We start from the raw sequence: 27,258 nt of genomic DNA on the forward strand, positions 1-27,258 counted from the left end.
CCCCCCCTCCCCATCTGTCAAGGGCTCTAAGTGCTACCCAGGAGAAATCTTTGTACTCGGGGGAGTGCAGTGATTGCTACTGGGCCTGCTCCCTGTATGGGTGCCCAATGGGGGAGGGAGACTCCTTCTTTTTTGTACCTGTGCAGGGTTGGGCACAGTATGTTGCTAAAATAAAGGGTGCTTAAGAGCAAATCTCACTAGCGCAACCCCCTCAAAATCAATAAAATTACCTGTAAAGACAATACATAGTACATCTACAGCCACATCTGCCTTCCTATGTATTGCCAGTGCCCCATCCAGCATGCAAAGCACGCTCTGCTTCCCCATCACCTGCTCCAGCCAACACACAACCCTAGCGAGCCCAGGGCTATATATAGTGTGGCCATCAATTGACTGATGTAACACCAGCCTAGCAGTTTACAACAACCACAGAGGCAGGGAGGAGTCCAGCCAAAAAGCAGAAGGCAGCCGTGTCTACCAGGAATAGCCTGCTTGTTGCATTGTGTTTCCCACCCTGCTGCCTCCCCGCCTCTTCCCTTGCAAAAGGAAAGGGAGAAACGACGTCTCAGTTGTGGAGATACCTGACCAAAAACATCTCTCGTCTGTTGGCGTGTCAGATCTGGTTGTTTGCTTACAGCCTTTGACCCTATCATGGCCTCCAGTCTAAATGCCATCTTCCTTCTTCTCTGGCTCCTTCAGCGTGGAGGTAAAAAGTCCTTTCTGTTCCTTTTGTTTATGCTTCCATTTGGTCACATCAGGGCATTTTTTCAGCTGCTGTCTTTTGTTAATTTCCAGAGAGCCCCCTCTAGGAACTTGCACATTCTTGCTATTTCTGTCTTTTAAACATTCTGTCTTTTAAGAACTCATAACGAAAATCCAGAAGGGAGGGGGAATATGGAAGTAGTGCCGTGTAACCTACATTAAATGGTTCAGGTTCTCTGTGGCAAGTTCTTCTCAAGCTAATGGCTCCAGGGATTGACAGGAGAGTAGGTATTGGTATCGGCCCTGCATTGCGACAGTGGCACTTTGTAATGGCTTGTGTGAAAGCCAGGTTCATGTAAACCTTGGCATTGTTATACAGGGTGAACTGGAGATGAGGATGATGAATGATCATGCCCTAGACTCGAGAATGGGGAGAGACCACTCAGTGACAGAAAATTAGCTCCACTGGCAAATGGAAAGAAAAAGCAATTGGCTGGAGCAGCTCTGATGATTTTTTGATAACTTTTAAAATGCTTTTTGCCACTCCTCCGCTCCTATTGTTCTCTATTCATTATTATGTCAAATGCTTTGAGATGGGAATTACAGGTGCTAACACAAACAGATCAAAGGTTGTCTAGTGTTTAGAACTTGACTTGTGATGTCAAAGGGACGGGGGCATATACCCTGTGAAATGGGCTTTCTATTGGCATTTTCACAATATATGGTGTTCCCCTTGAGCTTTTTTGTTCTTTATGCTAAACAAAAAAGGGAACAAACCTAGAGGCAGCATCTCCTCTTTGCTTCTGCAGCCTCTGTTGTAACTTCCTATATATCACCACATGGTAAATTGCAGACGCACATATCTTTCCAATTGCCTGACAACAATCACGGGAATGATTTCCCCTCTCTCTTAAAGAGATATTATCATGCATGGCTACTTCAGGTCTTCACAGTTCTGCCAATAGTTCCTGTATCTTATCTGCTGACTCGCCCTTTGCTTTGCTGTTTAGAGTGGCAAAAGTTTTGAGTGCTGAAGCTGCATCCTCTTAATATTTTTCATGGTCTCAATACTGGCATGCACAGTGTGTGCAATTTCCTTCCTCACTCTCACATACCACGTACCCAAATACACAGTTACACTGACACACACCTTTGCACACTGACACAGAAGCATGGGATTTTAGAGGAGGTGTTATACAAAACAGCAAACCAGAGTTAATTTCCACTTTTGTTAGCCATAACATATTCTCACACACTGAGTAATCAGCAACAGAGTCGGCTTGCATCTGAAGAAGTGAGGTTCTTACCCACGAAAGCTTATGCTCCCAGTACTTCTGTTAGTCTCTAAGGTGCCACAGGACCCTCTGTTGCTTTTTACAGATTCAGACTAACACGGCTACCCCTCTGATACTGAGTAATCAGTCCACTTCCTCCCTTCTTCCGCCTTTCAGCATGCTAGAGTTTTAGAAAAGAACTCACAAAGAAAAAGGGGAAGCCTGGGATTGCAAGTGTATCTAAAACCACACAATATTTATCTAATGGACTCTATAGACCACACAGGAGTTGCTTTGCCAAAACATACCAGTGGTCCATGTAGTCCAGTATCATCCTGTCTCTGACAATAGCCAATCCTGGATGCGGCAAAGCTGGGTGCAACCCCCATGATAATGCATCTAATTGTGTGTGTGTGTGTGTGAGCGAGAGAGCGAGTGTGTGTAATGCTAATGATTATCTCCTATTGTCTAGGACGGCAGGTTGCAGGACAGAAGGTCTCAGTAAAACAAACCCCCCTGATCCAGGTCGCTTTTGCCAATGAAAATGTATCTATGAAGTGCCTGGTCAGCTACCCCTACATGAAGGACTACACCACCTTCACAATCTATTATTACTGGGTGAACTCAGAAGGCAAGAGAGTCACCATCAAAAATTGTTCCGTATCTGAAGCAATCCCCACTGGACAGATGAACCAGACAACAGAGAAGGATTACCCACATACAATTGGGCCATCAGAAAACCCCCCTGCTACTGGCACCTACTACTGCGAGGCCAGGTGGAAAAGCACAACAGGAAAAGGAAATGGGGTATTCATCCTTGTTAGAGGTAAGCTCCGACTGCGCCTCACCTAGCCAATGAGCGATCAGAAGAAGAGGTTTGAAAGGCAAAATCTGGCTGGAGTTTCCCCATAAAGGGGTGATTTTTTTTTTTGCCCTTTTTTTCTTTACATCAAAACAAGGTAGAAACTAGTAATACCTAGCACTTGGGTAGCACTTTTCATCTACAGATGTCAAAGTGTTTTACAAAGGAGGTAAATAGCATTATCCCCATGTTACAGATGGGGAAATGGAGGCACAGAGAGGCGAAGGCCTGGTTTACACTACAAAGTGTTGCCAACATAGCTATATCGACTAGGAGTTACTCTAATCCGTACAAAATGCAACTGCAAATATCATCTTCTTTGCCTGCTGTTCTGATCACATGACCTCCTCTTTGGAGCTCTCCACTGGCTCTCTGTCTTACACCATATCAAACTCATTCTTTTAGCCCTCACTTTCAAGGCCCTTTCATGGCTTTGCCACCCCCTGCTTATCCATGTCTGTCACATGTCCCTGTTTCCTGCGCTCCACCGTACCGCCCGTGTCTTCCCCAGTCTACTTCTCCCACAGAGTCTTGTGTTGAACTGTATGTGGGAGTGGGGGGGTGCGTGGAGGGGGTGGGGACGGGTTCAGGACTGGAGCAGCAGAAGGTGAGGTGTCAGGCATGAGGTACAGTGGCAAAGTTGGAGGCGCTAGGAAAGCTTGCAAGGGCCTACCTGTACCTGATTCTGTCCTTCACTATCAGTCTTCGTTTTGGGACCTTTCACATTCACCCAGGATGTGATTTAAAAGAAAACATATATTAAAAGATATGTTCTTCAGAGCTGCTTGTGAGTTTTAGCCCTCTGACAGCTATTGAATGGAAAAATTGGGGGTAAAAATGAACAGTGGGTTCTCACCTCCACTCATGCCATGAACCGTTTGCCTTCTTCCTCACAGACACAGGGTACAGAGAGCCCTCCCCGGGCACATGGAAATTTCTCATCGCTCTTACCACTATCCTCACCATACTGAGCATCACTGGAACAGCTCTGCTGCTGTGGAAGAGAAAGGCAAGTCTTAAGAAAAGTATTACAGGCGGAGCTGGTAGCGATGCCAGTAGCTAAGGTTTCTTGACACTTCCCATTATAAGACCCTATTTTCGGTAGTTAGTAACTTTACCAAACTTTAACTGTTTGTACTGAAATTTTCCATGCTGAGAGTCTACCTCAGACTGTTGGGTTTTTTTAAGTTTCAGCAAAAATGGTTCAGCCATATCAGAGAACAAGATGAAGGGTAAATACATTGTTTTGTTCATGTTAAAAGCTCCTTGTGTCAACCAGACTGTGTGTGCACTATCCCCAAAGAGCAACTGAGCGTGCTGTAGCCCAGGGCTGCCAGACTGAGCAGGACTTCCCCTGCAATCGCTTCTCACAGCAGCTGGGGGTGGCTGTGTCACCAGGCGCAGGAACTCAGAGCCCAAAAACTCTCTCTCCTATGGTCCCAATGCTCCCTCACTGCTGGCACCCAGGCAGTGTGGTGGAGAAGCATCCAGTCTGGAATGCAGAAGGGCAGGAGCTAGACCCTGGGGAAGGTGTGCAGTGGAGGAAACAGAATGGACAAGGAGCCTTGGGTGGATATTGGGATTGGCTGGATAAGAAACTGGGGAAAAGGGGTGAGGGACACTGTGGGGCAGGGGGTGGGATACAGGAACTAGTTGGGCAAGGAGACTGGGGCAAAGAGAATGAGGGGAGACTGAGATGAGAAGGCCAGAGAAGGAGACTGGGACTGGCAGCTAAGGTCAGGGAAGAGTGGATCTCCAAGGAGAAGACTGGGACTAGGATGAAGAGCTGGGAACAGGAGGAAAATGGGAGGTGGATCAAGGGGAGAGGAAGAATCAGGGCTGGGACAGGAACAGACTAGTGGGGTCAGGGCAGAAGGGGTCAGGTCTAGGGGAAGCAGGGGCATAAGAGTCTGTGCTCATTGGAGCATACTACTCTCCAGAACCTAGAATGGAACCTAGGATTCCTGAATCTCAACATTCCTCTGCTGCCAGCAAATATCTGTGTAACCCACTGGCAAAGTGTGTGTCTCATCCACCTCTGGTGGCTGGTCTACATAGGGGATGGCAATCTACTACTGCATTCAGTGACACCGCTAACTCAAGTGGCAAAGATCTGTGCTGTGGACTTACTGCTTCCAGTTTTTCTGATAAACCGTGTGGGTATCAATATGATTCCACATGATGACATTTCTGGTTTTCCATTTCGCTATTTTTAAAAACCTGGGATGTTACATACAAAAACCTACAGTAAAAACATTATTAATGTTGCAAAGTCAAGCAATTAAAACTTAGGAAATGCCAGAATTAAGTTTGCCTATGCATCCTTGAGTTGAGCCACTTATGTGTATGCCTTATGATAGCATCTTTAGTTACATGATTACATGCTATTTTTTCCATTGGACCTCTGCCTCATCTCAGCACAGGATGGACAGTACTTACTTAATGAGCAACTATTCAATATTTTGGTTTCTCTGCATTGTTCAAGGTGTGGCCCTAGGCCTTATTTACTGCCGCCACTCAAACACTGCTCTGCAGATGAATTATTAATTTCCTTATGGATTTTTCTGTGGCATTTATAACTATAGTGTCATGACCCAAGTCCTGAACCCAGGTCTACAGGGAGGTCATCACTCTCCAACCCTCCATTTATCAGCTTGCTGGGATTAGCTAGACCTGGCTTTCCTTGAAGCCCAGCTCATCTAGGAGGCTCCACTCTGAGTCCCAATTGGTAGAATGCTGGGCCTCCTGATTGGCCTACTCTCCCTACTTAAGCCAGAAGGAGGAACAGGAACTTGCTGGTACAACTGGTCTCCACCCTGCTTTGGGTGCCTCTCCCTGTACTACCTGCTCTTGTCTCCTGGTCCTGACCTCCTGGTTTCCTGACACAGCATGATTCCTGGCATAGACACCAATTCTGTGAGTGCTCCATCTTACAGGGTTTAGGGGAAGGGGTGGAGTGGGGGCAGGCCTGAGGCGGAGCAGGGACGGGAAGAGGCGGGTTTGGGTGAAGGGGTGGAGATGGGGCAGGACCTGGGGTGGAGTGGGGGCTGAGTGCCCCCGGGGAAACTTGGAAGCCGGTACCTGTGATTCCTGGTATATAACCAGGAATCACAGGTACTTGACCTTCTGGACCCTGGCTCTGAACCCTGGTTGGTGCGGGACCCTGCCCCACATTAACTACTAGGCATGCCCTTCTCTGATATTCATCCAAGAGTTCTGAAGGAACTTAAGAAATTGCTGAACTACTAATGTGGTATGTAACCTATCACTTAAATCAGCTTCTGTACCAATAGCTAATGTGGAGGATAGCTAATGTGATGCCAATTTTTAAACAGAATCTCCAGAAGTGATCCTGGCACTTGCAGGACGGTAAGTCTAACTTCAGTACAAGGCAAACTGGTTGAAACAATAGTAAAGAACAGAATTGTCAGACACATAGATGAACATGATTTGTTGGGGAAGAGTCAACATGGCTTTTGCAAAGGGAAATCATGCCTCACCAATCTATTATAATCTTTGAGGGGGTCGACAAAGATGATCCAGGGGGTGTAGTGTACTTGGACTTTCAGAAAGACTTTGACAATTTCCCTCACCAAAGGCTCTTAAATAAGCAGTCATGGGATAAGAGGGAAGGCTCTCTGCTGGATCAGTAACTGGTTAAAAGATAGGAAACAAAGGGTAGGAATAAATGGTCGGTTTTCAGAATGGAGAGAGGTAAATAGCAGTGTCCCCCAGGGATCTGTACTGGGACCAGTGCTGTTCAATGTATTTATAAATGATCTGGAAAAAGGGTAAATGGTGAGGTGGCAAAATTTGCAGATGATACAAAATTACTCAAGATGGTTAAATCCAAAGCAGACTGTGAAGAGTTACAAAGGGATCTCACTAAACTGGGCGACTGGGCAACAAACTGAAAGCTGCAATTCAATGTTCATAATGCAAAGTAATGCATATTGGAAAGCATAATGCAAATTATACATACAAAATGATGGAGTCTAAATTAGCTGTTACTACTCAAGAAAGAGATCTTGTAGTCATTGTGGATAGTTCTCTGAAAACACCCACTCAATGTGCAGCCAGAGTCAAAAAAGCAAACAGAATGTTAGGAACCATTAGAAATGGGGTAGATAATAAGACAGAAAATATCATAATGCCCTTATATAAATCCATGGTACACTGACACCCTAAATACTGCATATAGTTCTGGTCGCCCCATCTTAAAAAAGATGTATTAGAAATGGAAAAGGTACAGAGAAGGTCAACTAAAATTATTAGGGGTATGGAACAGCTTCTATATGAGATGAGATTTAAAAGACTGGGGCTTTTCAGCTTGGAAAAGAGATGACTGAAGGGGGAATAAGATAGAGATCTATAAAATCATGAATGGTGTGGAGAAAGTGTTATTTACTCCTTCACATAACCTGAGAATCAGGGATCAACCAATGAAGTTAATAGGTGGCAGGTTTAAAACAAACCAAAGGAAGAACTTTTTCACACAATGCAGTCAACCTGTAGAACTTGTTGCCAGGGGATGTTGTGAAGGCCAAAACTATAACTGGGTTCAAAAAATAATTAGATAAGTTCATGGAGGATAGAACCATCAATGGCTATTAGCCAAGATGGTCAGGGATGCAACCCCTTCTCTGGGTGTCCCTAGTCTCTGACTACCGGAAGCTGGGAATGGGCGACAGGGGATGGATCACTTGATTATTGGCCTGTTTTGTTCATTCCCTCTGAAGCACCTGGCATTGGCCACTTTCAGAAGACAGGAGACTGGGCTAGATGGACCATTGGTCTGACGCAGTATGGCTTTTCTTATGTTCTTATTCGTAAGCTCTTATGAACATGGCATCAAATAAATTAGAGGAGGAATGAAGAGCTGGCCAAGACAACAGCTCTTGAATCCTGGAGCACCACACTTTTCATAATGCAGTCAGAGACAGATTATTTTTCTGATTTAAAAAAATTACAATTATTAGACATTAATAGGAGAGAGAAATCAGGGGTGAGAACCTCTCTCCTCCTTTAGCCCAGTAAGGGAACTGGAGTGAATAAAGGAACGCTAACAGTCCTGGTTCCAGTCAGGGCAGGATTTCCCCAGGGCAGGAACCGCAGAAGACAGCTACACACGTCTTCCAAGCACACTCTCACAACTCCTGGTGTGGAGGTCATGTTGGTGTGGGGTTGGTAGAGGGAGGGGCAGGACTGTAGCATGCAGTTTTGCATAGCATTCAGGAGGTGACGGGCAGCTTTCCAGGAGGCCCCCAGCCTCTCCAGTCCCCAGAGCATCCCAGGATTGGGAAGCCTGAGAGTTCTGTGCTGTGCCTTTTAAAGTTTGTCCGGAATAAGGTAAAGTGTGACTCCAAAATGGATTAAGCTAATTTGGAGTTAGGCACTCCTTCTGGATTAAGAGCATCCACACATGGTGTTAATCAGGAATAGCTATTCTGGAATAACTCCCCTGTAGGCAAGCATCCAAAAAGGAGTGCAGGAGGGAGCTCAGGGATCAGCGTTTAGGAAAATTGTCAGGCTTTTCATTTTCCATTGTAGGCAAGTATGTTTGACCCTCTTTATCTTGTGGGGCTGCTCCTCTGCCTCAGGACTCTGCAGTACTACCTACCTCAAACATCATGAGATGCCTCCTTCCCCCTCAAAAAATCATGGGTTTGAGATGGGAAAAAAATTGATTAATTTTTTGTATTTGTCTTCTGATTATTCCAGTGTTGCTAATTCACAGATTTTATTGTGAATCTCGCAATATGCGGTGCTTTGCTTAAAACCCCAGCTCCTGGAGTTATGTGATTACAAGAGAATCTCAGCTTTCACTTTTTAAAAAAAAAAAGGTAAATTTCCAGGCCTCAAAGGTTGTGGTGTTTGAAAATGTGGAAACCAAAAGAACCAACATTTTTATTATTTTAATCTCATGATTTTTAAACCAGTCTCATCTGTCTGAGCACTTGGGGTTGGCAATGCTGCCTGGTCACAGTCCATATATGAGATCATTTCAAGTTGAAAATTCAATCTAAAATTCATCACACACACACTACGGTTGCCAATTTTGTTTGGAGATATTCCTGGAAGTTCCATCGCATGACATAATATTTAATTAAAGATTAATCTTTAATTCCTGGAGACTCCAGGTCAATCCTGAAAAGTTGGCCACCCACCCCCTTCCCTTCTAAGAAGGAGACTTCGCTTTCTCTCCTCTCTATCTCGGGGTGGGAGAGACGTCATTCTTTCCTACTTCTGTTCTCAGAACTCATCACTTACCTTTCTCTGGTCACACTTTCCTAATCCCAGTATTGCCTGCCCCCAAACAGTCAAAAATAATGAGTCAGTCCCCCCGCCCCAAGTGAGATTGGCTTAGACAATGAGATTTCTAAAAATAATAAAGGTGGGACTCTTTTTATTTGTCTTCTATGTTTTGTGCTGTTTGTATTCACACTTCTGAGTTTTCTCCACACTTGTGAGGGCTAGACACTTCCTTTTTTTTTAATGAAAGCTGAGACTGTGGTGTATTCACATGACTTCAGTAGCTGGGGCTTTTGGAAAAACTCCAAACAGCATGAGACTTGCAATAAAATGGCAACACTGCATCCATCCCCCCAGTGAGCTCCCCCATCTTTCCTCCCTTGCCATTTTATCTCAGGTTCCTTCCTGCCCTCTGCTTCTTCTAGGGTGACCAGATGTCCCGATTTTACAGGGACAGTCCCAATTTTTAGGTCTTTTTCTTATATAGGCTCCTATTACCCCCTACCCCCATCCCAATTTTTCACACTTGCTGTCTGGTCACCCTAGCTTCTTCCACAGTCTCCTTTACTTTCCCCTCAGTCCCTCTGCTGCTACCACTCTCTCTCCTTAGCTCTCTAGATTGTCCTGTCCTCCTATATTCACTTACTCCACCCCCACCCCACCTGCCAGTGTCCTTCCCTGTGCCCCGTAATCACCTCGTCTTTGCATGGCCCCTCCCTGCCTCCTGACAGCGCACACCTTTGCTAAAATGTAGCATGACTTTAAGTCTCATTGGAGACACTAGGAGGTGGTGGCCCTCTTTTCTAGGGTCAACCTGACTGCCACCTGCACAGGCTGTAGGGAAATGGTAGCCATCTTAATTAAGAGCAGCCTGGCATCAGGCCCACTAATGGGGTATGGGAAATGGTGCCCATTTTGGGAAAGGGCAAAACTTTGTGAGGTTGCTCCTGTTCATCCCTACATCACAAGAGGCTTCAAGTCAAAATACCCAACATGAGTCTCACAACAAAAATGTGATTGCTGGCAACTCTCTAAAGTCACAATCTCCCCCCAGTGTCCTGTGGGTCCTGAAGCAGGGGAGCAGCCTGGGTGAGACTACAGCCTTGCCCCCTGTGCCTCATCAGGGTGTTCACCTAGCTCAGGCCTCTATGATGTCTCTTTTCAGAGTAGCAGCCGTGTTAGTCTGTATCCTCAAAAAGAACAGGAGTACTTGTGGCACCTTAGAGAATAACAAATTTATTTGAGCATAAGCTTTTGAGGGCTACAGCCCACTTCATCAGATGCATAAAATGGAACACACAGCAAGAAGATATTTATACATACAGAGAACATGAAAAGGTGGGAGTAGCCATACCAACTGTAAGAGGCCAATCAATTGAGATGAGCTATCAGCAGCAGAAGAAAAAAAACCTTTGATGTGATAATCGAGAGGACCCATAGAAAGTGTGAGGAGAACTTAACATGGGGAAATAGATTCAATTAGTGTCATGACCCAACCATTCCCAGTCTCTGTTCAAACCTAAGTTAATTGTATCTAATTTACATATTAATTCAAGTTCAGCAGTCTCTCTTTGGAGTCTGTTTCTGAAGTTTTTTTGTTGCAAAATTGCCACCTTCAAGTCTGTCACTGAGTGGTTAGAGAGGTTGAAGTGTTCTCCCACTGGTTTTTGAATGTTATAATTCCTGATGTCAGATTTGTGTCCATTTATTCTTTTGTATAGAGACTGTCCGGTTTGGCCAATGTACATGGCAGAGGGGCATTGCTGGCACATGATGGCATATATCACGTTGGTAGATGTGCAGGTGAACGAGCCCCTGATGGCGTGGCTGATGTGATTAGGTCCTATGATGGTGTCACTTGAATAGATATGTGGACAGAGTTGGCATCGAGCTTTGTTGCAAGGATAGGTTCCTGGGTTAGTTTTTATGTTGTATGGTGTGTGGTTGCTGGTGAGTATTTGTTTCAGGTTGGGGGGCTGTCTGTAAGCGAGGACTGGTCTGTCTCCCAAGATCTGTGAGAGTGAGGGATCGTCCTTCAGGATAGGCTGTAGATCTTTGATGATGCGTTGGAGAGGTTTTAGTTGGGGGCTGAAGGTGACGGCTAGTGGCGTTCTGTTATTTTCTTTGTTGGGCCTGTCCTGTAGTAGGGTGACATCTGGGTACTCTTCTGGCTCTGTCAATCTGTTTTTTCACTTCAGCAGGTGGGTATTGTAGTTTTAAGAATGCTTGATAGAGATCTTGTAGGTGTTTGTCTCTGTCTGAGGGACTGGAGCAAATGCGGTTGTATCTTAGAGCTTGACCATAGACAATGGATTGTGTGGTGTGTCCTGGATGGAAGCTGGAGGCATGTAGGTAAGTATAGCCATCAGTAGGTTTCCGGTATAGGGGTGGTGTTTATGTGACCATCACTTATTAGCACAGTAGTGTCTAGGAAATGATGTCTCTGTCTCTCTTGCCTACCATGTGCTGTGAGGCTGCCAATTTGTTCCAGGCCCCTGTGAAATCACTGCCTTTCACCCTGTGTCCTGTGGGTCTGCGGCCCTGATTCCAATCTGATTAATCACTCTCTCTCCCATGCACCTGCCAAACTACAGGCCTTTGGCCTGAACTTCAGGCCCTTGGGAGATTGTTCAGGCACTCAGGACTTTTGGTACAGCCACAGCTATCAATCTTGTGAATGCCGGATAGTAGTGGGCATGGAAGCTTATCATCCTTATAGTGTGTATGGAGAAGGAGCTAACCTGCTTTTTAAAAACTAAACCCCAAAACGTATCAAAGCAGTGCTGATGCTGGGTTTTTCAATCACAATTTGTTCTGTGTTTTGTGCCTTATGAGAACTAAATGAGGGGTTTTGTGTATATTTGTAGATATTTGATTGGCCACTTGCAAATTATTGTAGAATTTCAAATCAATAGCGGGTAGGCTTCTTTCTCCTTTTGCTTTGGCTCGTCTTTGACTAAAATGCCATGACTTGACAGGTGATTCCAGACCTCCCATTCCGATCTATATTGACTCCCCGCTTTAGTTTGTCTAGTTACGGGCCTGCTGACCCCTCCATACCCCTGGGGCCTCACCTCATAAGCTATGTTTATACTGCAACTAAACGCCATCAGCTGGCCCGTGTCAGCTGTCTCGGGCTCGCAGGGCTCGAGCTACGGAGCTGTTTAATTGTGGTGCAGATGTTTGGGCTCGGACTGGAGCCCAGAGGGTCTCAGAGCCCAGGCTCCAGCTTGAACCCAAATGTCTTCACCACAGTTAAATAGCCCCGTAGCCTGAGCCCTGCGAGCCCGAGTCAGCTGACACAGGCCAGCTGAGGGTGTTTAATTGCATTGTGGACACATACCCACAGAGGTAGTGACTGTGAATTGATGTGAGATGCAGACAGTGCCCCTCCTCCTTAGCAGGAAAAATGCTGTGTCCACATCACAACCAAAATAGTTAACCAAATGGAGAGAAAATAAGCACAGGTTGCATTAGCACCGAGGCTGAGGACAAGCCCCTTCCCCTTACTCCAGAGAGTTTAGCCAGATATCTTCCAGGGGCTGGGGGTGGAGGGGACTGGCTGATATCTCCAGATTTTGAGTTGACCCACAGATTTATTTATTTTTTTAACACCAGAAGGGACCGTCTAGGCTGACCTGCTGTATAATGCTGGCCATAGAATTTCTTAACGCCAGTTATCTAGGCTTGAAGATTTAAATGTTTATCCCTAATTACTAATGGATTGGAAAGTAGTTCATCATCCTCATGTGATTTGAGACAGATGTCATCCTGCTTCTTTCCCAATACAGGACAGAAATACTCTTCAAATACTTCTGCCTTTTCTGCATTGTTATTACCAATTTTCTTCAGCCAGGAGAGTGCTTGTGGTGGCAGTGGTTTCCCTGCCCCATGTTGGTAGAATGACACTCTCCTTCACAAAAGGAAAACCCCTCCACAAAGTCATGAATGAATATTGCCTTGTATTATGCTGCACCTTACATTTCTGTCCTTTGTATACACAGCCTGGGAGGGGGTGATGACCTTGTCAGATCTCACAAGCTAAGCGGGGTTAGATTTGGTCTGTAGTTGAATGGGAGAGCTCTACGGAAAACTCATTTGTTGAAGGAAATGGTGTTGGTGATTCCAGAAGAGGTCATCTTCATTCAAGTCAGTACTGGACCAATGCCTGAGTGTATTACTGACCAATAAAAGGTCTCTTGGTACTCTTCTGAAGGGTTGTGATGTTAGCACTCGTTTCCTGACCAAGTCCCATTTTGAGTAATTGCATTCTGCCCTGCTAACATTCCCCCTACAGTTGCAGCTGGGTAGGGCTGCCTTTATTTCTTGTTCTACAGCATTGCTATGTGCTGTTAAATAGGTGCAAGCTCCACCCCAGAGATGTCTGTATTGTAGAAGTCATTTTTGTGTAAACACAGAGTCTGGTTCACACAGTTTTACACCAACTTTAACCCAGCTGTTTTCACTGGTTTACACTGGTACGAGAGGAGGGTTGAGCCCTCTGTTTTCAAAGCGGTCTTTTGTGATGAAAGTGCTATAGAAATGTGATTCACTAGTTATCACTGATCATGTGTGAAGTACAAGATTCATGCAAACATTTATTTCACATTTTGGAATGTCGTGTGTTTACAACAGACCTGTCATTTAGTGTCTTGTCCTAAGTTGGCGGTGTGTCCTGGGAGATGCCCAGATGTCCTCCAGAGGTGCCCAGACCTAAGCACAGGAGCCCAAGCCCCTTCAGGAAGCTCAGAACCATCTGGCTCCATCTACACTGTGAGTACCAGCAGAACTACCCTCATCCCCAATGTGGCCTACTGCTAGACCTCCATGTGTACACCAGCATGGCACCATGTAAAAACAGGGCGATCTCGGGGGGTGGAGGAGAGAGACTGCGGTCCATTCACCTCAGTATAAGGAAGGATTTGATTCTAAAGATTGGGTTGGCGAGGAGGCGAGGCATCTGCTTATGCTGTCTTCTCTCTCTAACTTTTGCCTTCTATTCAGAATAAAATTGACACCCTTTTACCACCCCTGACACTGGCCCAGGGCAGCTGTTTCCATTCGCCTAGCCTGGTGGTGGCAATGCCTCTGTTTACCCAAGGAGGGGAAGGAATTGCTTAAGGTGGGCAGCAGGGCAAATGTGGAAGGGAGTAAAAGAGTGAAAGTGAGCAGAGAAGAATATTGACTGAATATCAGGAAACCTTTTCTGAGCACGAGATCTATAATGGAGTGCAAAAGTCTCACAAGGGGAGAGATGGAAGCTCAGTTGCATGAATCATTTGTGACTGGACAAAGATCTGGAGAATGTACTGTAGGGAATGCTAATGCGCTGCCAAGAAGGGTGGGATGCTGATGTGGACAAGAGGATGGACTAGGTCTTTTCTAGCTCAAACTTCACGGGTTCTTATGAGGCCAGTAGGGTTTGGTTTGGTTTTTTAATTTTTGGAACTGAGGTTTTAAAAAAAAGCAGCTGGAAATACCAGAGTAATAATTTGGGGGAGGGGAATTAATTTGATAAATCTTTTACTTTCAGAAATCAATTTCTTTTTAATTCAACTTTTTAGTAAACATGGAGAGTTTTTCTGTAAAAGTGGATGATTTCTGCAAGGAGGTTAAAAAAAAATTCCAGTCCAGTTCTCGCTCAGTCAGCGTTGTCATGCATCCTCAGCATCATCTTAATTACACATTCCGTCATGTTGTCTCGTTCAAGGTGTCTACCTGAAGTTTAAAATAACAGTGTTTTAAACCCTGGGCCAGCTTTGTGAAAGTGCCCCTGGCAAGGGCTGGTGGACTTGATGGTGCAACCTCCCCACTGCTCCTTCTCCATAAGAGACTAGGAACCGGCCAGGGTGGTCCCCAAAATATAGGTGGGATTATTTTAGAATGGGGCACGGCTAATTTCCCTGGGAGATGCACTCATTTAGTGTCTCTTGGGAAGCGTTAGCTGCTGAGGTTCCTAGGGAACCCTAGCAAGAACATAAAGGTGCCATTCTCTGGGATGAAAGCCTCCTCCAGCCTAGCTACCCAAGGGTGCAGATTGCACTCCTGTTTCCTAGTGCCTGTGGGTGTGAATCTAGCTGATCTAACAGGACAGGGTAAAAAGGAATGTTGTGGGGCCTGAAGCTCTTCCTTTGGTCCCATCTACACTATGAGATGCTAGTGTGGTGCTGGAACTGGTTACCATACAGTAGCACACACAGCCTGATTTCTCTGTTGCCAAGGTGGATTAGGGGTTTGTGGGGCCCTGGGCCAGAGCAAGTGGGGCCTCTCTCCACCTTTTCCGCCTGCAGTCTCCCCATTGTCCTCCCCCCTGACAGGGCGCTGAGTCAGGGCGTGGGCGCTTCCCCTGCCCGCCAGGTGCTCCTGCTGGGGAAATGGGGTTGGGGCACAGGGGCTTGCCCTGCCCCACCAGCCCGGGACCCCTGCCAGGGAGCGGGGGCTTCCCCTGCTCCCCTGCAGGAGTGCTGGGCGGGCAGAGTGGGTCGGGGCATGGGGGCGCCCATATTTCCAGGTGCCCCCCAATTGGCTAGGGCCCCTGGGCATGGGTCCCATTGGCCCAATGACTAATCCACCATTGCTTTGTTTCTGGGAGAAAAATGCACAGGGCAAGAGACTGTCTGTGACCAGCAGCAGGAAAGGAACGGAGAGCAAGGAAGATGAGAGGAGAGCTGTGTGTGCGTGCACATGCATGTTGGGGGCTGTATTCTGAATGAGTGGCCAGATGAAATAACTGTTAATGTTCGCCTCTTTTAAGGGGCCAGTGGGGGTAGGAACCACATGATGCTCTACTCATTTTGGCTGCCCAGTCTGTCTCAAGGCCCCTAGGCAGCCTGTTCACCCCCTCCCAACACATTCTGCTCTTCTTTAAATCATGATAACTTTGAGCCTGAACATTTATAATTCCCAGGGAAACGAATGGGGTGATAGATGCTCAGCGCCTCCCAGGATCAAACCCAGTCACTTGCTTTTTCTCTTTGCTGTATTAAGAGACATTAGGGTGACCAGATGTCCCGATTTTATAGGGACAGTCCCGATATTTGGGACATTGTCTTATATAGGCGCCTATTACCCCCCACCCTGTGTCCCGATTTTTCACACTTGTTGTCTGGTCACCCTAAGAGACATGACAGTCTCATTCACTTTGCAATCCCTCCCTAAGAGCACCTTCCCCTCCTGCCTGCCTAAGCTCCTCCCATCCTCTTGTTGCCAGAGAAACAGCAACCTTGGCAACCTGCTGTCATCCTTGAAATACACATGGAAAAGTCCTCCTGATTGTTTTATTAGATCCTCCGGGCAGATCTGGAGCATCATTCAATCTGACATGCATCTTTAGTGACACGATTATCTGAGGGACAAGGAGATGCTCACACGTGTAGGATGTGTGTGTATGTTTCTGCATGTACCTGTGTGTGAGCATTCAGGGCAGAGGTTATTTCCCGGAGGCCCCCCCTAGCCCTCCCCCCATTCAGGGCTTCAGCTTCAGCTGCGGGGCAGGGAATCTCGGGGCTTTAGCCTCATGGGGTGGGGGGGTGCCCTAGGGCTCAGGGCTTCTGCCCTGCGGGGCACCTATATGGGGGCTTGGGCTCCAGGCTTCAGCCACAGAGCCAGCTCGCAGCCCCCCAGAGGTTTGAAAATATTTACCAGAGCTCCACTCTGGACAGCTCTGGCTGAATTTAAGCCCTGATTCAGGGGGGAGTGTGTGGGTGTATGTATGTAAGTGTGATTTAGAATGTGTGTGTGAGCTAGACTCTGTGTGTGTGTGAGAGAGAGAGAGAGAGAGAGTTCCTATATTATTTCTGCATTCTAAGGAGGAAAAATAGTTCCCGGTTTAAAAAACAAATGCAAATTGTCCCCATTATAAGTGAGTATGAAGTTCCCACCTTTTGCTGTGCTGTTGGGCATCAGGACATCAGCTCAGCCACTCTTTCCATTCCCAAACGCCCAGCGTGATTGTGATTGGAACCTGGGAGTGATGTGCACACTAGTGCCAAATTGTACCATTCAGAGCTCATCTTGCTTGCAGGTTCACCTCCTGTCCCAACGAGCAATGAATGTCCTCCACAGAGGAGGGTCTTATTCTGCACTGTGTGAAGAATTTGGAGTAGATGGAGGCAGGTGGGAGGGGCCCTGCTTTCTTAGATTTATTTCCTAGGGAGAAAAAAAATCTCGTCATGTCTCCATGATTCAAAATCATGACAAGGACGGGGCTGCCCTGTGCAGTTAGGGCAGGAAGCAGTTTCCAGGACTTTTGCAGACTTTGGGGATGCAGGCTGTGACGTTGTGCAGTCTATATGGTTTTATAAAAACTTGATAATAAGTCAATATAATGTAACTGAGATAGTTTTAGAGAAAATACGGTAATAAGTGAATGTAAGTAACTGGGATATGCTTCATGCAAAAGGTCTCTTGTAAGGTATCATTACAAAGCTTATAATCTACTGAGTGTGATCATCTGATTTGTATAAATATACCACTCTTGTATCTAAAACTAGAAATATAAAATGTAACTCTGAGGGCCTATTGTAATTGTGTAAAGTGTGGACCATTAATGATGGTTTGGAATCTTGATGACTCCCATTGTCTGCAGATGGCTGTATTTACCTGTGAGTCTTCCTGTATATGTGTGTGCTGGCAAGTGAGTAATGAAGTCTTGCAGTGACATGTGATCATGTCACCTGAACTGGAATCCATCTTTAACCTGGTGCTTTTCCAGTGAGGGGGGGTGGAAACCCAGAGAGACAAAGAGTTCCCGCCTTATGCAAAAGATATATAAAGGGGGGGAAGAGAACAGAGAAATGGGAGAAGCCATCATGAAGAATCCCCTAGCTACCACCTGAGCTGCAACAAGAGCTGTACCAGGGGAAAGAATTGTGCCCAGGCCTGGAAGGTGTCCAGTCTGAGAAAAGCTTACTGAAACATCTCTGAGGGTGAGATTATCTGTATTTAGTTTGATTAGGCATAGATTTGCGCATTTTATTTTATTTTGCTTGGTGACTTACTTTGTTCTGTCTGTTACTACTTTGAACCACTTAAATCCTACTGTCTGTATTTAATAAAATCACTTTCTATTTAGTAATTCACTCAGAGTATGTATTAATACCTGGGGGAGCAAACAACTGTGCATATCTCTCTATCAGTGTTATAGAGGGCGAACAATTTATGAGTTTGCCCTGTATAAGCTTTATACAGGGTAAAACGGATTTATCTGGGTTTAGACCCCATTGGGAGTCGGGCATCTGAGTGCTAAAGACAAGCGCGCTACTGTGAGCTGTTTTCGGGTAAACTTGCAGCTTTGGGACAAGTGATTCAGACCCTGGGTCTGTGTCTGGAGCCAGACGGGAGTGTCTGGCTCAGCAAGACAGGGTGCTGGAGTCCTGAGCTGGCAGGGAAAACAGAAGCAGGGGTAGTCTTTGCACATCTGGTGGCAGCTCCCAAGGGGGTTTCTGTGATCCAACCCGTCACACAGGCTTTAGGCTCATCAGAACTCAAATTTAGGATGGATGACAATCCTTGACCACAGCAGGCAACTGCATTTTTTCACCTCTATGCACTGCATGTTTGTGATGTGACACAAGCCCTCTTTCCTCTTCCCGCTCTAGTGCCTAGAATCCCACCAAGCTGAGGTCTATTCTGTCCTTGAGGATAACACGAACAGCTTGTCGCTTGAGAAGAATCCCACTGCTACAGTAAGTCTCCTCTCAAGTAATCCTGACCCTGTCCTGCTGGGGGTTCCCTTTGAAATTGGGCCTGGCATAGAAACCACCACAGAGCTGCTGTGCCCGTACAAAGGCAGTAAATCTAACTGCTGCTTCCACTCCTCCCACCCCAAAAAGGAAAGGCTGAGTTCCTCCCGCCCCTAGGCTGGGCTTATGCATGTTGAATCTTTCTTCTCTCTGGTTAAACAGTTGGTTTGTCAAACATTATTAGTTCGGGGAGGCCTGGTTGATATAGGTGCTGCGATGTGAGATTTACTCTGAGGCATGGTGGGAGATTTGAGATAATTTCTGGCAGTGGAAACCTCCATGTGTGCAGACCAGACCAGGCCTTCATGGAATATGGGCTGGTCCTGGCCTCCAATATGGCCCTTTTGGACTGCTCAGGCAGTGCAAAGATCAGGCAGCTGAAGAGTCGGCCAGCATGGAGAAGTCCTTGAATATGGGCATGGCTGGGACACTGCTGAACCCAGCCATCCCCAACTGGCATAACAGCCCCCTCAGGGCCATTACCACGGGCCAAAAGTTTAAAGCAGCTCTGAGACTGCTCTAACTTCTGCCAGGGTTGATGCAACCCCGACAGCCGTGGGGATCAGGGAAAGGGAATGTACAGCCACGTTAGCCTCCTCTGCATTCTGGTCCTACACTGAGTGCAGGTCGGCCAGCCCTGGAAACTGGGCTCGGGGTGTTCTGAACCCTATTTACCATTTGTGTTTTCCCCTTACTGTCAAGATGAAAACCATATTGAGTGAAATGCTTCTTGAGCAACTGCTCAAGAGATCGACAAGAGTCAGCTGCTTAACAGAAGTGATGGGCTAATAAAAGTAGAGCAGAATTGTGCCCTATATGGTAGGGGACATTTTGGAGCACTCTCAAAATGAGTGTGCCTCTCTTAGGTGGACTCCTGTGCAGGTTTCCCTGTACTGTGTGGGTTTGTTTGGTTTTGTTTTGGGGTGGGGTTTTTTTTTTTACGAACACTTTGGATTCAATGACTTTTCCGAGTTGTTGCTGTTTATTATTGTGAGCGGGGCGGAACCCCTGCCTAGCAGTTAGAGTCTCTGGTGGCAGCCTTGCCTACTGGTTAGGGGTAGGGGAACCCAGGCCCTCCCACTTCACCAGGTTCTGACCTAGGACACTCTTGGGCACCACAGGGAAGGCAGTCACTTTGTGTGGTCCAGTTAACACCCTTCCTTGGGTCTCTTCCTACCACTCTGTCCCTCCTTGGGGTGTGTCATGGCTTGCAGTTATCTCTGTAACTTGTTCTGTGGGCCTTTGCAAGCTAAGGAGTCACAGCTTCATGTAACCACTCTCCTCCTGAGATACCTTCCTGGCACAGTCCCTCCATCACAGTGGCTGCAGCCCCACCTCTCTCTCCACTCACCAGCCTGTTGTGCTGAAGAGACTCTCTCTTAAGGCCCTCCTCCAACTGGAGCATGCCCAGCAGGCCTGCTGGGGCAGGGCTTCCTGGGCCCAGAGTTATTCCTGCACCCCTATCTCTCTCCAACGTGAGGTTTGTCCACCCCATCACAATTACCTTTTGCACTCAATTTGGAGAGTAAAACAAGGTTTGGTGAGTTTTGCCTCATTTCCAGCTGGTTTCACTTTCTGCTTCTTGTGCATATTATGTGTCCAGGATCCAATAAGTAAATAATGTCTCACATTACCTACAATAGTAGAACAACAAGGACAAGGACAGAAAGGAACAACAAAAATAAATCATGTTAGCACAGCGAAAGGGCTCTTGTTTACAAACTACCTCCAGCCTGATCCATTTCTAACTTCAGAATCCAGTTAACGCCAATTGTTTCCCACTGCCAAACTCTTTGGAACTCCGTGTTCAGAATCTGCTGGGCATTTCAGGTGCTGTAACCACCCACACCTTCGCCACAGTTCTTGAACTTGGCACTGGTCTGTTTGGGTTGCAAAGATAGGAGGGAAAGTTTTTGGTTATAAAAAACAACCACCACCACCCCCGATTCCTTAGTTTTATTAAAATTATTATTGTAACAGAAGCATTTCTATTCGTATTCTCTTGTCTTACTAAACCTTTTAGGCCTGAACCTTCTTGGCAAGTTGAAAAGTGTAGTGTGGACAGTGCCTAGCGGCTGAATCCACCGCTAGCATATGCGGCTGCAACTCTGAGTGTGGTCCTCCAACTGCATATTGACTTTGGAACATGACATAATAGGAGTTGCTATATTGGATCAGACCAATAAGCCATCTAGTCCAGTATCTTGTCTCCAATGAGCAGCAGCAGCAGCTTCGGAGGAAGAAACCCTGCAGTAGGCAGTTATGGGAAAGTTTCCTCCTCTCCCCAAATAGTTAGAGGTTGGCATATGTCCCAAAGCTTGAGTGGTCATATCCCTTCCAAAACTCTTGTTTACTTTACAAATATATTTACTATTATAACATTGAATAGTCCAGTTATCCATAGAAATGTCTGGTACTTTTTGGAATCATGCCAAGCTCTTAGCCTCAGTGATATCTTGTGGCAATGAGCTCCACAGACCAATTGTGCACTGTGTGAAAAAGTATCTCCTTCTATCACTTTTACATTTTTACTACCTTTGAATTTCATTGGAGGCCCTTTGTTCTTGTGTTCTGAGACCAGAAACACAGGAGATTCCAACTTACCTTTTATCCCATTCATTCTTTGTTAGACTTTAATCATGGCCATTCTTCTTTGGGCAATCTGAGCAATTCAGCCAGGGAGCTGAGACGCTGTGTACACATCATGTTGCTCTTCACTAAATATGGAACACTCAGCGTGTTATCAGAACCCTGGTACTGCCACATGCCAGCCCGTTAATTTGGAGGTTAGAGTGTTCGGAGAGTGGATGCTAGGGTAAAGTGACCTGTTACTGAGTGATGTGGGTATGTCTTTTGTAGCTTCAAGACATGAACATCTCGCAGCCAGACAAGACTGAAGATAGAAATGAAGACCGTGGGAAAACAGAGAAGAAGAAAAAGAAGAAGAAAGAAAAGGTAAGAGCTTTCTACAGCCCTGCCGTCAAAAGCAGCCTCATACCTTGAGTTCAGCTGATCACATCATTCAGAAAGAAAAGAATTAAGCATTGTAGTGATGTTTTAAATCTCACCCTCACTTACCACGTGTCCTGTGTCCAGACTCAGCTCTGCGAGGGGACAAGGATGGAGGGGAGGTTCTCTAGCAGGTGCAATGTTAGGAATGGAATGGGAAGGTTTGCATTAGGCAGCTCCCAGCTGCTTACATGCCAGCCTCTGTCTGCAATGAACACAGAGTGATTGAAAACAGGAAAGTCATGATAAACATGGTGGGCCAGATTAATCTGTGGTGTAATTCCATCAAAGTCAGTGAGGATAAATTTGGCCCAAAATGTCCATGGCCTTCCCTGTGCTAGAGAATTTTGATGTGCTGCCTGCCACTGCAGTCCGTAGCTCACCTGTAACACATCACATGCCCACACATAAAATTACAATCAATACTCCACAAGTATTTGCGCTACTATTAGGACAGGACTTGCTTTGAGCAAGGCTGGCGACTGTTGCTGCATTGACACTGGGGATTCTTAGATTCACCCACCATGGCGCTAGCACTGGTGCTGTTTCCCCAATGCTAGTAATAGTGGGAGAGCGAGTAGAGAGTAGGTGCCAGTGATTTTTGCCTTCTGCTCACGGTAGTCCTAGGCAACATGATGATAAAATGACAGTGACTGATTTAGACCAGCGCTCTAACTGTTGCTACCACCAGCACAGTGGCTGTGTTTGCAAGGAATGCCATGTGTGGATGCAGGGCATGAATGCACCCATAACTGGAAGGCTGGTGTGAGTGCACTGCACCACTGCAATATCCACCAGTTCAGCTAGTAATGAATAGGTCAGTTCTCTGGTGTACAGGTGCCCTTTGGAGAGTCCACAGTTGGCTTTTTTTGTAAAATGTTTCCCATTGATGCCCCGGAGGAATTGCTAGTGTAGACAGGGCTTCATGCAGCCACTGGCATTTCAACTACTCAGTTGTCTAACCTTGCTCACAGCAACAGCAGGAGTATGTGACCCAGTGCTTAAAATGTCCGTGTCTGTCGGTGCCTTGTCTCTGCAAGATACAGTGGTGTAGAAAAGATTCAGCTATTGAAGAAACAGAATTGGGAAGGTCAGGGAATTCCTCTTTCACAGAATCCAGACTGATTTATTTTTTACTTTTGGAATAACCAAGATCAATCCCCCTTCCCAAGTGGATTGGGTTTTTTTGGAACAGTGGAAAATAGGAAGCACCTTTGTGCCTGGAGCAGGGTTATTAATGTTCATCTCCGGGGGAGCAGCATTCTACTGGCTGAGTTAATTCCATTCTGTGGATCACTAGTGGCCATTGCTAGTGGAAAGAGTTGCAGAGGATACTTCTTAAGAATCAATCTGGCTGTTTGAATAATTTTTCTCCATTTCTTTTTTTCTTTTTACCATTTTGTAGAAATCTCAGCAAGAAACTCTGGAAGAACCCTTTGATACCCTGTATGAGAATATCTAAGGGGAAAGACTGATCGTGCTTGGACTATACATCTCTGAGTATGAGGGAACTGCCCCTCACATCTTTAGTATCCATCTGAATTCTCCAGAGACTCATGACACACTTATGGCAGAGCCCCACCCTAGTCTCTTTCTAATCTGTCCTTTATGGACCTCAGAATTCCTCTGTTCTGATCTCAGGGTGGCCCAGGCTGCATGGGTGCTCCTGCAGAGGATATTGCTTTCAATTATTTATAAGTCTGACTTTTAGCGATCGTTTTAGTCAGGAACTGTGCAAGTTTCCCTCACCCAGCTATGGCGATGCATTTGAGTCTTGATCTATAGCACTTGTTGTACAATACAGGGACCCCACTACTTTTTTTGACAGTGCACCTCAATCCTGATTTGCAGCCCATGCTATCCCACTCCTAGCTCTCTCCTGTCATGCCAATATGAACTTGATATATGTCTAATGAGGACCTGATTGGGAGCCACGGACCCCTGTCGCCGCGTTCCCTTTCTCAACAACTTCAAGCTGAAACATGCTGATGCGTAAAGCAAACTGACCTGCTAGCCCTGTACTGTAACTGCAGATGTACAGTACAGCCCTGTGCTGCTCCAAAACAGTCTGTCGGATTCAGCTCTGCAGGGTGAATATTTTCCTTTGAATGCAACCAGCGGAATAGGGTGGGGAGAGGCAGCAAGAAAAGAGATGCGGAAAATGAAGCAGGTGTCTTCCCTGCCTGTGGACATGTCTCATTGGTGATGTTCCTCCCATGATAAACTATTTGGAGACAGGGCTTGCGAGAGCAGCTGCCCTGCTGGAGTCTATCCTGTTTATAACCCTGTCCCAGGCTGATGTCCCTTCCAGGAAGGGTGTTCAGAGGGAGAGTTAACATTCTTCTTTTTAATAGCAACAAAGAGTCCGTTATAGACTAACAAATGTATTGGAGCATAAGCTTTCGTGGGTGAATACCCACTTCGTCCGACGCACGTTTTTAATAGGTATTGTTACATAGTGTGATTGGTTTTTTAAGCTTTGGTGTGGGCAGATGTAATATCTTGGGGAGAAATGTTCATCCCATTGAAGTCAGTAGGAGTTTTGCCATTTATTTCAGTGGAGCCAGGATATCACTCCTGGTGTTTAGGGTGGTATTTTAAAAAATGCAGCTAAACCAGTTTATCAGACTCACAATATATGGAGTAGAGGCCCTGTGTGTGAATTTTCCATCCAAGCTCTTATCCTTGCTATCACATGGATCTAGCTCAGGGGTGGCCATCCTGAGCCTGAGAAGAAGCCAGAATTTACCAATGTACATTGCCGAAGAGCCACAGTAATATGTCAGCAGCCCCCCATCAACTTCCCCCACTCCAGCCTCTAGCGCCTCCCCCTCTGCCCCATGCCTCCCGCCTGCTGTGATCAGCTGTTTTGCATGTGCAGGAGGCTCTGAGAGGTAGGGGGGATGAGGGGAGCACAACACGTTCGGGGGAAGGGGCAGGGACGTTGGGGGAATGGGTGGAGTGGGGGCAGGGCCTGGGGCAGAGCAGGGGGTTGAGCAGTGAGCACCCCCCGGCACATTGGAAAGTTGGTGTCTGCAGCTCAAGCCCTGGAGTCAGCGCCTATGGGAGCCGCATGTTAACCTCTGAAGAGCCACATGTGACTCCGGAGCCACAGGTTGGCCACCCCTGATCTAGCCTATCAGCTGAACTTACACTCATTGTAATTCTGATGGGAAAGGAGTGACATTAATTATATTGTATAACTTGATCAAAACAATGGATCAAAGAGCTGAAGATGTTGTACCTCAACTTTTCTAAAAACAAAACAAGAATCTGTAGAATAAGCTGAAAGGAATCATACAAATCTCTTTAAAGAAGAAAATCAAATTAAAACTGATCTGAAGGTCATAGGATCCTCTCCAGTTGTAGGTAATATTGCTATACTTCAAAGATGGGAGGCTATGGAAAATGTTTCCAGGGCTTCCAGGCTTCCTATACTATGTTTTAAGAGATAAACTTCTTATTGCTTTGCTCATTTATTAGAAGAAATTTAAAATGTGGAATCTGTACTTTCCTTAATGATAACAACTTTTCTCTTATCGATGTCTAGAAATTCATTGACGCAAGGACCCAGTAAAATTGTTTTTCCATTTGTAAATGCTTGTGATCATTCTGAGACAGAATTTTAAAACAAATGTTTTTGGGGTCACCGGGTTTTAATGTTTCCTGAGTTGACCTGGGAAACACGAGTTAGAAAAAAAAAGATTCAGACTTAAAGAATTTGCAAAATTGGTGCAATTACAGTAAAAAAAAATTCCTTGCCAAGTTTTGAGTAATGTTGGTGGTAAATGATATATTTTAATTGATTACCATGTGTCAAGAAAATCTTTAGAACAAGCTGATAGATTAGATGGAGTTAACATTTACCAAAATAAAAAACATTTGTAATTTTGTTTTAAATATGGCATTTTATAAGCGCTAAATGCTTTATGTACAACTGGAAATTTCTTGAAAAGACTCTCTTATGCAGTGTTGATAACTGCCTTCTGGTCAGTCTCTTGTTCGTCATTTTCTTTTGTGCTTTTTTCCCTCTAATTCACTATTTACATCTGACCAACTATATATATTATATACTTGGGATTATAAAAAATTATAAAGTAATTGAAAGAAAGGGCTGTAGGATAGCGTAATTCCCTCATTCTGTACTATGGTGGGAAGATGGTAGGCAACAGGTTGGAGGCACAATGACAGATTCTGGCTAGTTAAGAAAGACAGTCTGAATTCCAGAGAAAAGTTGGAAGGTCTGTGCAGTTTAAGCCTGATCCAAAACCCACTGAAGTCAATCGGAGTCCTTCCTTTGATTTAATTGTGTTGTGGATTGTCCCATTGAGAGTAGAAGATTGTGCAAAAAAGGAGAGATCATTATGAAGATGTGTAGCTGCAAACCAGAAATACCCCTTTAGCATCACCAACTACCGAGAGAATGAGACACCCCATGGAATCAAGGAGGAGAGCATGTGGGGTAAGTAGTGTTTAAGACACAGACGTTTTCCAGGGAGACCTGTAAAGAAAGGCCTCCCACCAAGGGAAAGAAAGGTTATTAAAGAGCATTTAAATAGCATTGGTGTGATGAATGTGGTGCAGAGAAAATCAGTAATTATTTGGCTTTGTATTTGTACCTAACTGTCTGGCCCAGGCGGGGGGTGCAGGGAACTAATATTATTTGCCTGTATTCCACAGGAGGAAATAAGTTAGTTTTTAGTAACTGTCAGACAGCTTAAACAAATGAAATAAAGAAACAGAGCCGTCAGCCTCCCGGAATCTGGTTTTATTGGCTTGTTGTGCTTCTTCCACACACATTTTTGCTCTAAATTAAATGATTGTTTTCCCTTCCGAAACATGTCTCTAGGCCAGGGACTGTTGGTGATAGCTGTGATCTTTTCCGTAGCCATAACACTAATACACATCTGCATTTAACTTATGACAAGCATGTGTACTTTGGTTCCCCGGTACTAGGAACACTTGAGAGTAAGGCTCTGTTTGCAGCTAGGGAATTGCAGAGAGAGGGTGGGGAAATCTCATGTCAAACTGAGTATTGGATTCAGTAGGACTGCACTCCCCGCCTTCTTCATAAAAGAAGAATGACTGCCCTGTATGAGCTCTAGTCATATTGGAGGTAATATTTCCCTTCTCCCACCCTCATGAGTGAGCCATCAGCAAATGTCCTGAAGCCTGTACTTTGATTGCCTTTATATCATTGTCTTAGCCTGCATAGCTACACATATTGTTAATGGTGCTAAAATTATCTATCCCCTGTTTAAAAATCCTGCCACAACCCCTTTCAGTGACCTTCTGCAACAAATTCCAGTTTGACAATGCAGAGATTGGATATATTTTTGGTATTACTTTTTTCTTTTTCTGCAGCGTACAAATCTTTTTACTGTACCATCTTTTAACAAGCTCTACAGTAATACAT

The 27,258-nt window shown here is 45.6% G+C and overlaps 1 protein-coding gene across 1 annotated transcript; it reads left to right on the top strand.

Moving 5' to 3' along the window:
• Positions 1-505: 505 nt before the first annotated feature.
• On the top strand, positions 506-26,592 carry NFAM1 (NFAT activating protein with ITAM motif 1). Its single transcript, XM_065562770.1, has 7 exons — positions 506-706; positions 2,449-2,802; positions 3,735-3,847; positions 13,726-13,863; positions 18,690-18,776; positions 21,693-21,788; positions 23,248-26,592. The coding sequence occupies exons 1-7, from the start codon at positions 652-654 to the stop codon at positions 23,302-23,304; spliced, it is 900 nt and encodes a 299-aa protein (XP_065418842.1). The 5' UTR covers positions 506-651; the 3' UTR covers positions 23,305-26,592.
• The last annotated feature ends 666 nt before the right edge of the window (positions 26,593-27,258 follow it).

This window comes from Chrysemys picta, chromosome 1 (assembly GCF_011386835.1).
Source record: "Chrysemys picta bellii isolate R12L10 chromosome 1, ASM1138683v2, whole genome shotgun sequence".
Lineage (NCBI taxonomy): Eukaryota > Metazoa > Chordata > Testudines > Emydidae > Chrysemys > Chrysemys picta.

Excerpts from the sequence above, each read along its gene's own strand:
- NFAM1 (XM_065562770.1), top strand. The coding sequence starts at position 652 with ATGGCCTCCAGTCTAAATGCCATCTTCCTTCTTCTCTGGCTCCTTCAG. Across the intron at positions 13,864-18,689 it reads CATCTGGCTCCATCTACACT|TGCCTAGAATCCCACCAAGC; the intron begins GTGAGTACCAGC and ends TTCCCGCTCTAG. Across the intron at positions 18,777-21,692 it reads AGAAGAATCCCACTGCTACA|CTTCAAGACATGAACATCTC; the intron begins GTAAGTCTCCTC and ends TGTCTTTTGTAG.